We start from the raw sequence: 13,375 nt of genomic DNA, 5'->3' as shown, positions 1-13,375 counted from the left end.
GCTGGGACAACAGGCGTGTGCTACCACATATAGCTAATTTTAGTAGAGACGGGGTTTCCCCATGTTGGCCAGGCTGGTCTTGAACTCCTGACTTCAGGTGAGCTGCCTGCCTCGGCCTCCCAAAGTTCTGGGATTGCAGGTGCGTGCCACAGTTTCGGCCCTTTTCAAACATTTTTTGATAATTTTCATGCATTTTCTTTTTAGATTACTGAGTCCATCTGTTTAAATTCTTAAACTGTTAGGAGTTTTGATTGTGACTTTTATCAGATTAATAGATTGATATTGGGGCTAGTGACTTTTATACATTGTTAGAACTTTTCTGTATTTCTAATATTTTGGAATAGCATTGTACGTTCTTTTATTTTGATACCTTTTTAAATACATTTGGTTTGGGGAAAAGGAATGTGGAAATAACTTTAAGGAACTTAAAACTGAAGATTCATTTGACAGTTTATCTCTGATGTAGAAGAGAACTTTGAGCTGCAGTGGAAATGTTTATATCAAGTAGTATGTGATACACTACACTTAACGTTTTGTTATACAAGAAGCATATCATATTTTAACTTGTTTTCCATTGTAATGGCATTTTACCTTTATGTTTTTTGGAAAAAAAGATGTTGAACTCTTTCTAAGAACGTGTGCTTGTTTCCATTAGGTAGAAGAAAATGGACCAACAGTGAATCCATCATACATATTTAGAGTTACCCAATTATCAAATACCTTGAAAATAACTGCAAAATGTTTCTCTTAACCATTTAAAATTCTTGGAAATAAGTGAAATTGGAGTATTACTGGTTTTTAAAGTTATATTTAGGTTTTGTAAATGCTTACCTGTATTTTTTATAATTTGTTTCAGTCGTCATTGAATTTTGAGAAACATTCTGAAAACTTTGCATGGACAGAGAATCGTTATGATGTGAATCGTCGACGACACAACTCTTCAGATGGCTTTGATTCTGCTATTGGACGTCCTAATGGAGGTAAAATTTGCCAAGGAATGATGTTTATGGCTAACTTTATGATTTTTAAAGAATATTTTGATGTGATTAACTCCTTAAGCCTAACTTTCTTCTTTGAATTTACATTACTTTACTATTACCAAATAAAGGTAACTTTGGAAGGAAAGAAAAAAATGGATGGCGTACACATGGAAGAAATGGTACGGAAAACATAAATCATCGTGGGGGATACCATGGTGGGAGTTCCCGCTCTCGTAGCAGTATTTTCCATTCTGGAAAAAGCCAAGGACTACATGAAAACAACATACCTGACAATGAAACCGGGAGGAAAGAAGACAAGAGAGAACGCAAACAGTTTGAAGCTGAGGATTTTGTAAGTTTCCTGTAACTTCTATACAAATGAAGTTTCCGTAAGTGCTATTATACCATCAAGGTACTATTATGGTATTTTATCAGTATAGCTCATTTTCTGCAGGGATCACATTCCTGTAGGTATTTGTCCTATATGTATATTTTTATGTATCTATGTATGTACGTTTGTATGTTTTTGAGATGGAGTCTCGCTCTGTTGCCCAGACTAGAGTGCAGTGGCTCAATCTCGGCTCACTGCAACCTCTGCCTCCTGGCTTCAGGTGATCCTCCTGCCTCAGCCCACCCACTAGCTGGGATTACAGGTACCTGCCACCGGGCCCAGCTAAATTTTGTATTTTTGTAGCGACAGGGTTTCACCACGTTGATCAGGCTGGTCTTGAACTCCTGACCTCAGGGGATCCGCCTGCCTTGGCTTCCCAAAGTGTTGGGATTATAGTCATGAGCCACCATGCCTTGCCGTTTGTCCAATTTTTAATCCTTGTATTTTGTGAGGGCTTTTTGTTTTTTATCCTTCTAACCCCCATACCCCATTTTCTTTATCCCATTCTTTCTTTTTAAGCCTTGTGTTGCTGTTTATTCCAGAGTCCTAACCATGTAGGTTTAAAAAGTTTTTGGTGTATTTATGTTTTGTTACTCTTCATAGAAATTTGAAGTTTTTCTTAGAACTAGTAGATGAGCTTAGTGCTGTATTTTCAAGTGCCTAATGTCTCTAAAAAGCTGTCAAGATTTGGAAAGCATATTTTACCAATACATTTTATTTTAGATGTTGCTTTTAAATAATAACTTGGTTATTTGTGTATGACTCTTAAGTTCATCCCAAGATTGTTCTCCTTGTCTTTTCAGCTATTTCTTTATTCAGATTTCTTTCTTTCTTTTTTTTTTTGTGCTCAGGAAGGCAAAGAAATTGTTATTCGAGGTCAGATACATCATGAATGTTAAGTCTACTACTAAAAATAAGTATGAAAACAAAGCCTTTTTTTCTTGTTCCTAAGTCTCACATATGATTTGTCTAAATACTGTTTTTTTGTTTGTTTGTTTTTGGGTTTCTTTGAGATGGAGTTTTGTTCTTGTCGCCCATGCTGGAGTGCAGTGGCATGATCTCAGCTCACTGCAACCTCCGCCTCCTGGGTTCAAGCGATTCTCCTGCTTCAGCCTCCTGAGTAGCTAGTATTACAGGTGCCTGCCACCATGCCCAGCTACTTTTCGTATTTTTAGTAGAGACAGGGTTTTACCTTGTTGGCCAGGCCAGTCTTGAACTCCTGACCTTAGGTGATCCGCCTGCCTCAGCCTCCCAAAGTGTTGGGATTACCGGCAAGAGCCACTGCATCTGGCCAAAATAGTATATTTCTTAAATTACAGAAAAATTGATGTAGTGTACAGTCATATTTAGATCGTGTGACTCATGAAATTTAAAAGCTAGGTAGAATTCCCACTTTATCTTTTTATATATTGTCAATTCTTATTCAGTATATTTGAGTGATTCTTGAGTCAGTTGGTGTTCTTGGCACTCAGAATACATACCAGATTAAAATAGGCAAAGTCCTTACTCAGTTTACTGAGTTTCTGTTCTCTAAGCAAGTCATGTTTTTTAGCGAATTTAGACAGGAAGTGACATTTAATTTAGGACATAATAAGGAGCAAGTTTTGTTAAGGAAGAAGGGGAGAGCTCATGCCAGGATGGGAGAATCCTTGGTTTATCTTATTTTTTTCATGTTTGCGTGTGTGTTGGGGTGGTGGTGGTGGTGGTATTGAGACAGGGCAGGGTCTGTATTCTTTTGCCTAGGCTGGAGTGCAGTGGCACAGTTACTGTTCACTGTATCGTCAAACTTCTGGACTCAAGCAGTCCTCTTGCCTCAGCCTCTCGAGTAACTCCCTCTAGGGCTACAGATAGATGCACACCACCACACCCAGCTCACTATGTTGGCCTGGCTGGTCCTGAACTTTTGGCCTCAAGCAGTCCTCCCACCCCTGCCTCCCAAAGGGCTGGGATTATAGGCATGAGCCATCACAGTGAACCTTGTTATGTTTAAGGGATAAAAGTTAGGATAGAGAGATAGGAAAGGATTTAAATTGAATGGAATTTTTGCAGGTCATCAAAGTACAGAATTTTAGTTTGATTTCAAGGTTAATGAGAAGCTTGTTTAGAGAAGAGTTGTGATGTTATGTTAGTTTTTACAGTTCTTAGGTCTTGAATGGATTATCGTAGGAGAGGAGGAGAGAATGATTCAGGAAAAAATATTGGCTTGAACTGGGTAGTTGAGATAAGTGAAAATAGATAGTTTTTGGATATAATTTAGCAGTAGTTTGGACGGAAGGTTTCAGTAAGGAAAAATTTGATAGATTGGATTAGGGCAGGAAGTGATGAGTGATAGAAAAATAAAAGATTACTCTTAGGTCCTATTATCAAGTAACTGTGTAATTACTCTGTATTCCCATGTTAGTGATCTGCTTTTTCCAGTCAGTAATCACCATAACATTGAAATTTTACAATACAGTTGACCCTTGGATAACACAGAGGTTAGGGGTACTGATCTCCCCTCGGAGTCTAATCTGCGTATAACTTGACTGCTCTCAAAACCTGCTAGTAGCCTACTGCTGACCAAACTCTTGATGGTAATATAAAGTTGATCAGTACATATTTTTTATGTGTAATACATACTGTGTTCTCAGTAAGCTAGAGAAAAATATTAAAATCATAAGGAAGAGGAAATGTGTTTACTATTCATTAAGTGGAAATGGGTCATCATAAAGGTCTTGATCCTTGTCTTCATGTTCAGTAGGCTAAGGAGAAAGAGAAGGGGTTGGTCTTGCTTGCTGTTTCAGGTGGCACAGCTGGAAGAAAATCTAGATATAAGGGGATTTGCACAGTTCAAACCTGTGATGTTCAAGGGTCAACTGTATAAACAAACTGTGAATGGTAATAGTACTTTTATAATGTTGTGAGGGTTAAATTAGTAATACAATTAAATTAAAACTGTGTGACACATAGTAAGTACTCAGTAAAAACTAATTGCTGCTATGATTTTTATATCCCACCCCCATTCTCAAGATAAGTTATCATTATTATAATCCTAGACTTGGCAGAGTGTAATTTTTAATAATATACTTTAAAGATGCTATGCGCATGTAACTACAACCAAAATCTTCTGTTTAGTTTGTACCTCTGAAGAAATCATAGGGGTATGCATGTATATACTTGCTTTATAATAATCTCAGTACAGTGTTACTAATCATTTCTAGGTGATTAAAATATATTAGAATTCATTTTATTTAATATATATTAAGTACCTTCTTTAAATGTGGCAGTTTGTGTGCTAGGAATATGAAAAATACTGATAGAATACTAGAAAGTTAGGATTTTGGAGGATAAATGCATCTAGCAAGATTCGCTTTAGAGTACCTATTCAGTACTCATCTCACTTTTCTTTTTAGTGAGATGAAGTTCAGTTTAATCCTGAACATCACTTGTTGAAATACAAATTTGGACTTGGCTTTGATAGTGAGTGTGTTAACTAGTGATGAAAACTTTAAGAACTGGGGGCTCTTCATGCCTGTTATCCCAGCACTTTAGGAGGCTGAGGTGGGGAGATCAAGTGAGGCCATGAATTTGAGACCAGGCTGGGCAACATAGCAAGACCCCACATCTACAGAATTTTTATTAAAAATTAAAAATTCTTATTAGGCCGGGTGTAGTGGCTCACTCCTGTAATCCCAGCACTTTGGGAGGCTGAATCAGGTTGATCACTTGAAACCAGGAGTTTGAGATTGGCCTGGCCAATGTGATGAAACCCTGCCTCTACTAAAAATACAAAAGTTAGTTGGGCATGGTGCTGCTCGCCTGTACTCTCAGCTACTTGGGAGGCTGAGACAGGAGAATTGCTTGAACCCAGGAGGTAGAAGTTACAGTGAGCCGAGATCACATCACTTTACTCCAGCCTGGTTGATAGAGTAAGACTGCATCTCAAAATAAATAAATAAATAAATAAATTGATCTGATTTTCCTCTTCTCTGATCTCAGCCTTATGCTAAGGAGGGATTATTTCTCAGCCTGATCCAAAGACCTCCATTCTTTTGAGAGAGAGAGAGAGAGAGAGAGAGAGAGAGAGAAAGAGAGAAAGAAAGAGTATGTGTGTGTGTGTTTGTTTAAATCAAGTTTATTAAGAATGTTAAGGAATAAGACAATGGCTACTCCATAGACAGAAGAAGCCTGTTTTTAAATTCTGGCTTATTTCTTAGTTATGGATATGGAAAATATTAAACACTGTAGTTACCTCTGGCTAGCAATGAGTATAGATAGTAACTATTTTAATGGTTAGCAGAGTAAGCTGAGAGTAAGCTTTATGAATACTTCATCTTTAATACAGGCTGAATGTCCTTAATCTGCAATGCTTGGGACCAGAACTGTTTTGGATTTTTGATCTTTTCAGATTTTATATTTAGTAGTTCAACGTTCTTTATCTGAAAATCCAAAATCCAAGTGCTTCAGTAAGTAGGCAGAATGTCACACTGGTACTCAAAAAGTTTCAGATTTTATAGCTTTTCTGTACTAAGAACCTGTAGCTAAGAGTTGGTCATATTTGATTCATCAGTTTACAGCATGTATGATTTTGAGATTGCTTTTAAAGGATTTATTTTTAAAATGTGAAATGTTTATTCCAATTTTCTTCCAGCCGTCTTTAAATCCTGAATATGAGAGAGAACCAAATCACAATAAATCTTTAGCTGCAGGTGTGTGGGGTAAGTAATTTTTTATCTGTATTTGAGGGGCACAAAATGTTGATATTTATAGATTTCACTTTTTTGTATTTTAAAAAATAGGCTAGAACAAAACTTTATTTTTAAAATATTTGTATTGGATGTGCTTAGCTACAAAAAAGGTAACACATCTTTAGAAAGGAGATTTGGAATAGAAGAATTTGATTCGAAGTAGTTGCTTTGCACATATTAGTATCATTAAACATACTCGAATATGACTTTTAAAAAATGATTATAAGTTTTGAGAGCAGCCAGATAATCCTAAGGAAACAAAAACTTAATTTTTAGTTGTTTGAAGTTGAAAACTTCAACTGTCAAAGTACTTTTGATCATAGTGTGACATGAAGTTAATGTTTTTACCTGTGAAAATGGTTATATGTATATTATAGACTGTTAAAGATAATTGAATAAATTTGCTTGTGGAGTTAGTTTATATTTGAAATTATTTGCCTCTGATTTTCAAAACTTAATGAGAGTTCTGGTAATAACCCACCCCCCATTTAAAAAAAAAAAGAGTGCTGACAATTCAATTTGATAGCATTTTAAAGAAGATTACACTGAACTCATAGTACAATTTAGACAGGTTTTTAAAGATTTAAGTGAAGTTTAAAATAATGGAAAAATTTTTTAATACTAAGATTTGACATCTGAAAAATAAATTTAATTATTTGATACCAAATTCAGAGGTGCTCAATCCATGTTGGAACTTAAACACATACTCATTTGTATTTTTCTATTGAAAATCAACAACTCACTAAAATGAAAGGATTGTGGCTTATGACAGCATACTAGTCGTAACAGTAAAGGCATTATTTTAAACTTTGCCACTTCCTGTGCTGTATTGTATGTATGAGGTGAAACTCGGGAATTATTTTGTTTTCTTTTGCTCTCCCTCTTTATTTAAGGGCTTTTTGAGGGTGGGGGTGGGGGTGGTCAGGCACTTTTGTTAGAACCATGTGAATGGCATTGTTTTTTCTGTATTGCAAATTAGTATTTCTGCCACTCTCCCCAGGCCTACACGCCCAGACACACACATACCCAACCAAAAAAATCTCCCAAGCTCCTCTCTTAGGTATGTTTCCTTATTATTCAGTTTTTCTGGGAACAGCTGATTGCATAAGAATATAGAACCACCTGGAAGGTGTTAAATAGAATCTCTTAAGGAATTAGGAATAATTTGGATTTGATTAGAATGAAAGTAAATTTTAAAAATCAAGAATGCCAGTGAGTGTTTGTCATATAAAACTATAGATAATATTGGTACTGATCCTGGGTTGATTTAATAATCGTAGAAATGATTTAGAGACAAAGACATATTTGAAAATAATAAGAATAAAATGTATTAATATAAAGATTTTGGTTCTACTGTTTCAGGGTTGGTCTAAGGATTTTGAGTACTAGTTGAAAAGATGTTCAAAAGGAAGATGTACTCTTTACTGTGTTTAGGTAAACTAAGAAATGTGTCTGCATAAACAAAAAAAGAAATGGTTAATTGTGGAATGGTTAATGGTTAAAATTCCCAGTACTGCCCATAGGAATACAATGAAACTCTCATTGTATCAGACTTTACTATTCCTCTCTCACTTTCCCCCCTGGGTTCCCAAGTATTGTTTTCCCTATTGCAACATTTAAAATAGCTATGTTCCTGAGGAAGACAAGAGAATTTTAGGAAAGACTTCAATAGAACTTTTCTAGTGCTACTTCCTTCCAGGTAAGTAAAAATTTACTAATGAAAATATAATATTTATAAAAAGAAAAAGCAATTTGTCCCAGAAACTATAATTTTGTAGATCAAAAACTGGCAGACTTAAACATGATACTCCAATTTGAGAAATACCCTGTGGGGAAAGTAATTAAGCCATTTATAATATAGCTACATAAATTGAATTCTGCTTAGAGCCTAGTTGGGTTTACTGGAAACACCTTCATGCAGCTTGTATCTGTGATTTCTATAGTGTTTTTATCTTAACCAGGATCATCTGTTTGATGCATAAGATTAATGGTTATTAAATAGTCCATTTCCATGCTCTTAATAATTTAAAACAGAAATTCAAGCTGCCATGAGAATTTAATATAATTGTTTGATTGATTCATTTTTTGGATGAGGAGGAAAGAGTGATGTACGTTCAAGTGTTTGTTTACAATTGAGTTGAGTTGCATTAATAATTAGTGGCTACTGATTGTGTGTATTTAGAAGTCCTATAGGCTGTTTTTGTGTTAGTATGTTGACAACATATTACTGGCAGAGCTTAACATTTACTTATGATATTAAATAATGAGAAATTTTAGTGACTAATAATTAGCTTAAGCATGGTCTTCTTCCAGCTCAGCATTTGTATTTTTTTCAGCTCCTTGGTAGTTTGATGAGCTTTCTCAATATTAGCTCATGTTTGATACACTGCTTAAGAGCATAAAGGTTCATTGTTTATAGTTCTTTTGGTTTGTTGAGCATTCTAAATCAAAGCAAATTAGTGACCAGTTAATATAGATGGGTCGTTTTCTAGAGAATTCTGATGATACTTGCCACAAGCATACAGATTGAGTGAAATAATAGCATTCAGTGAAGTAAATTATAATGAAAGCCAGTGGGGTTGATTTTATTAATAGGAACTTTGGTAAACAGAATTAAGGGAGGGGAAAATTCTTCATTGAGTTTCTTTGACAGTATTCTATTGATGAATTGCTTTGTTTTTATATTGAAATGACTTCCACTTTTTAAAATATCTTATGAAAACAGTGTTTTAAGAAGAAAAAAGTCATGCAACATGTGTTCAAGGTTGAAAAAGGAAAATTAATAGGATTTGAGTAGACAACTTGATAAAACTAGACACAAATACATTTTATTTGGTCTAAGTTAGAATTACTACTTGTTCACCATGGACATTGTTTATATTTGTGAAGTGCATTTCTTTAAGTGTGTTCTTTATATTAATAATGTTGGGAACCCCCATTAAAGGGAAAATAAAAATACCATATTGATTGCTATTGATATAAATTATAAGTGAAACTCATTTGACTAAAACTCATAGTATTGTAAACTGAAATAGATTTGCCAATTAAATGAGAACATTAATTCATTCAGGTGTCGTTGCTCATGCCTGTAATCCCAGCACTTTGGGAGGCCAAGGTGGGTGGATCATCAGAGGTCAGGAGTTCAAGACCAGCCTGGCCAACATAGTAAAACCAGTTTCTGCTAAAAATACAAAAATTAGCCGGGCATGGTGGCATGTCTATAATCCCAGCTACTTTGGAGGCAGAGGCATGAGAATCGCTTGAACTGGGGAGGCAGAGGTTGCAGTTGCAGTGAGCCAAGATTGCACCACTGCACTCCAGCCTGGGTGACAAAGCAACACTTGTGTCCAAAAAAAAACGAAAACAAAAACCCACACATTAAAAACCAACAAAATTCAAATAGCACCAATCATTATAAAAATGATCTTAAACAGATTATGTATTTTTTGGTATTAAAATTAGTGTTTACAATAGGAACTTGTTTAAATTTCTGTGGTATAGATTTGTTGCATTTGGTCTGTGTATACTATTGTCTTATGACTTGTGAGCCAAGTTTTCAAATTATTTGAAAGCTTGCTGGGTGCAGTGGCTCATGCCTGTAATCCTAGCATTTTTGGAGCATGGAATGGGAGGATCACTTGAGGCCAGGAGCTCAAATAGTAAGACTCTCATCTCTACAAAAAAAAAAAAAAAAAAAAAAAAAAATTAACTGGACGTGGTTTGGTATGTCTATAGTCCTAGTTACCTTGGGAAGCTGAGGTGGGAGGATTGCTTGACCCCATGATTTCCAGGTTGCTGTAAGCTATGATTATGCTGCTACACTGCATCCTGGGCAACAGAGCAAGACCCTTTCTCCAAAGAAAGAAAAGAGAAAACTTGATTAATTTAGATACTAATTACCCTTCACTTGGCTACATGCTTTTGTTTATACTTTGCCTTTTGTGTCAAAATAATAGGAAACTAAATTAGTAACTGGCATCAATGTGATGGTGACTCTTGAGGTCACTTGGTGTATTGCACACTTAAAAGCCTCTTATCCCAACCATTCAATGTAGGTTTATTAGTATTTTTAGTTGGAATGATAAACATTTTGAAATGTCTGGCACAAGAATAATTTCCATTTTCTTCATTAATAAAATGGTTAAGAGTATTGAGTTTAGAATCAGATGTGGCCCTAACATTAGATCTTTTGCTTATTGATTATTTAGATTTTGGGCAGATTTCTTAATCTGAGTGAATTTACTTATCTGCGAGGTGAGGATGACCACAAAAATCATAATGAGAAAAGCATTGTTAAGGTTAAATTGTCTACTATGTAAAAATCTTTGGTTATGTCACAGGTGTTTAATAAATATCAGCTAATTATGTTGTTCAAATCCCATAAATGAAAGAGATTCTAGTTGTAGAATTGTTAAAAGGCAAAAAAATGGATTTCTAGGTAGTGGGCCAAAGAATGAAGTAGTTAAATGTCGTGATTGAGTTAGAAACTTCATGTATGTAGAAGGTAGCTATATGGAGAGTGTAGTGAAAGAAAACAGATGAAGAATTGAAATGTTAGCTCTGAATTATCTGTGTGGCCAATTTACTTTGTATTAAATGTGGCACTATTTTGATTCTAATTTGTCTTCCTGAGAATTGGGCCAGTTCCCCGTCACCACTGCAGTTATAGAAGAAAACTAATTCTTACATTCATAGCTGTGGGGAGAGCATGAATAATAAGACATTAAAGTTATATTTACTATTTAAAGTCAGTTATAGGGCCAGGAGTGGTGGCTGAGGCCTTGAATCCTAGCCCTTTGGAAGACTGAGGTGGGAAGATCACTTAAAGCCAAGAGTTCGAGACCAGCCTAGGCAGCTAGTGAGACCTTGTCTCTACAAAAATAAAAAGATCAGTTACTGTCAGGCTACAGTTATTTGTGAGGATATCATATTTGCCTTCAGTTGTTTCTGAACTTAAATTTGAACATGAGAATACCTGTGTAGGTGAGCTTTAGGTCTTAAGTACATGAAACTTATAGAAGGAATTCACTTATTTTCTCATTCTTTTATATAAGTCTTGAGTTCCTTCATCAATATATAAGTTTTCTCTTTTAAAATAAAAACATTTGGGGTCTTGTTCATATAGTTAACCAAGGAACAAAGCAAATATTGGATAATGTTTGACTCTAAGACCTTAAATATTTGGTAAGGTTTTTCCAGGAGAATTTGTGGAGAAAATCTATGAATAGATGAGCCAATTTTATAAATAATATAAAATGGGTAAAAGTGATGCAAATTAAGTCTTGCCTTTTAGTGCCACATCACTTCTTCCATTTCTTACAGGTTATTGTTACCATTTAGAACACTTCTTTTTCTTAAATGAGCAGGTTTATGTCAATTATTCAGAATTGTTATACAGGACATAGATTGGTTGTTATCATGTCTGTCTTAGGTTTTTCTTATTCTTACAGGTCAACCTAAAATTCTTTTTTCCCCCTTGCTATCTAATTCCAGGTTAAGCAACCTGAAATTCTTGCAAAAGAGCACCTTTTTTTTGTTTTTTTGAGACGGAGTTTCGCTCTTGTTACCCAGGCTGGAGTGCAATGGTGCGATCTCGGCTTACCACAACCTCTGCCTCCTGGGTTCAGGCAATCCTCAGCCTCCTGAGTAGCTGGGATTACAGGCACCCGCCACCTTGCCCAGCTAATATTTTTTTTAGTAGAGTCGGGGTTTCACCATGTTGGCCAGATGGTCTCCATCTCTTGACCTCGTGATCCACCCGCCTCGGCCTCCCAAAGTGCTGGGATTACAGGCATGAGCCACCTCGCCCTGCTGAATTTTTTTTTTTTTTTTTTAGATGGAGTCTTGCACTGTCGCCCGTGCTGCAGTGCAATGGCATGATCTTGGCTCAATGCAACCTCCACTTACTGGATTCAGTCGATGCTCCTTCCTCAGTTGTCTGAGTAGCTGGGATTACAGGTGCCCGCCACCATGACTGAGTAATTTTTTGTATTTTTAGTAGAGACGGGGTTTCATTATGTTGGCCACGCTGGTCTTGAACTCTTGACTTCGTAATCAGCCCACCTCGGCCTCCTAAAGTGCTGGGATTACAGGCGTGAGTCACTGTGCCCAGCCTAATACGAATTCTTAATAAACACAATATTGGCTTATCTCTCCGCTTCCCTCTCAGTCCCTGTCATCTTTCTTCAGGGACCTTTGTCATCTCTTACTCTGCTACCTACTCTTCTGTGAATGATTTCTTAGGATTCACTTTTCTTCTTTATAGGATATTTCGTCATTCTTTGCACTGAAGACCTCATTGAGGAACCAGCCAGAATATTTGTTATTCCTAGGTGTCTAGGAATCCAGTTTAGGGAAGGTGAAATTTGTACTCGGGAACTATATTGAGGCTTACAGACAGTTTATCTACTTGCCTATCTAGTTTCTCTTTTGCTTCCTTGTTTTTGTTTTGAGACAGGGTCCCACTCAGTGGCCCAGACTGGAGTATAGTGGTGCCATCACAGCTCACTGCAGCCTCAACCTCCTGAGCTCAAGCAGTCCTCCTATGTCAGCCCTCCCCCCATAGGTGCACATCACTATGTCTGGCTAACTAAAAAAATTTTTTTGTAGAAACGGAGTTTCACTATATTGCTCAGGCAGGTGGACTTTTGGCCTTAAGCAGTCCTCTCACCCTGGTCTCCCAAAGTGCTGGGATTACAGGCATGAGCCACCACACCAGTCTGCTTCTCATTGCTTGCATATGTGTAAAATTTTTTTAAATCTTGTGTCTTCAGCCTTCCACATGGGATCATTTTCCTTCTGCCTAAAGTACATTCTTTAGAATTTATAAGGATCTTGTCTTGAATTATTTAATTTTTATTTGTCAAAGTTGCATTTCTGCCCTCTGCCATATCTGTCAATTTTAAGTCCCAGTCTCAAGGTTGTATGGTAGATTAGATCCTTCCTTGGCTGTTAGGTTCTTATGTGTAAATTGAAACTTGTTACTTCTCTAGAAATGCGTGTTGAAATTATTTTTTTAGATTTGACTACTTTTACTTTGTATAGTTGTGTTTGGTTTCCTCTCACAGTAATTTTAACATAAGAATTTAGAAGAAGATAAACTTATGTGCTTAGTCAGTTACATTGAACTAGAAGTCTCTGTTGGCCGTGTTTAGACTTTCTTGTGTACAGTGATAGAACTGCCCCTGCTTTAATACCTTAATTCCTCTCAGATGAGATCACCTTTCTCCATTTTGTTAGCATTGATCATTCTTCGGATTCCTGGGTTTTACTTTTTT

The 13,375-nt window shown here is 36.1% G+C and overlaps 1 protein-coding gene across 23 annotated transcripts in view; it reads left to right on the top strand.

The window, feature by feature from the left end:
- GPBP1 (GC-rich promoter binding protein 1) overlaps positions 1 to 13,375 on the top strand; it is a 72,653-nt gene that overhangs the window by 41,232 nt on the left and 18,046 nt on the right. For 13 of the 23 annotated variants that reach the window (XM_078365921.1, XM_078365912.1, XM_078365919.1 and 10 more), the window contains 3 exons: positions 857 to 980; positions 1,109 to 1,332; positions 6,002 to 6,068. Coding sequence is in view for 18 of the 23 variants with exons in the window: in XM_078365912.1 (XP_078222038.1) it covers positions 857 to 980; positions 1,109 to 1,332; positions 6,002 to 6,068 (415 nt within the window). In the remaining 5 variants the exon portion in view is untranslated. Of the gene's footprint in view, positions 1 to 856; positions 981 to 1,108; positions 1,333 to 6,001; positions 6,069 to 7,098; positions 7,159 to 13,375 lie in introns of all 23 variants that reach the window. The other 10 variants (XM_054252244.2, XM_003732341.6, XM_054252245.2 and 7 more) reach the window with 1 other exon arrangement.

The sequence above is a fragment of the Callithrix jacchus genome, chromosome 2 (assembly GCF_049354715.1).
Source record: "Callithrix jacchus isolate 240 chromosome 2, calJac240_pri, whole genome shotgun sequence".
NCBI classification, from domain to species: domain Eukaryota; kingdom Metazoa; phylum Chordata; class Mammalia; order Primates; family Cebidae; genus Callithrix; species Callithrix jacchus.
The sequence above is the reverse complement of the archived record's forward strand: the minus strand, read 5'-3'. Positions and strand labels throughout refer to the sequence as shown.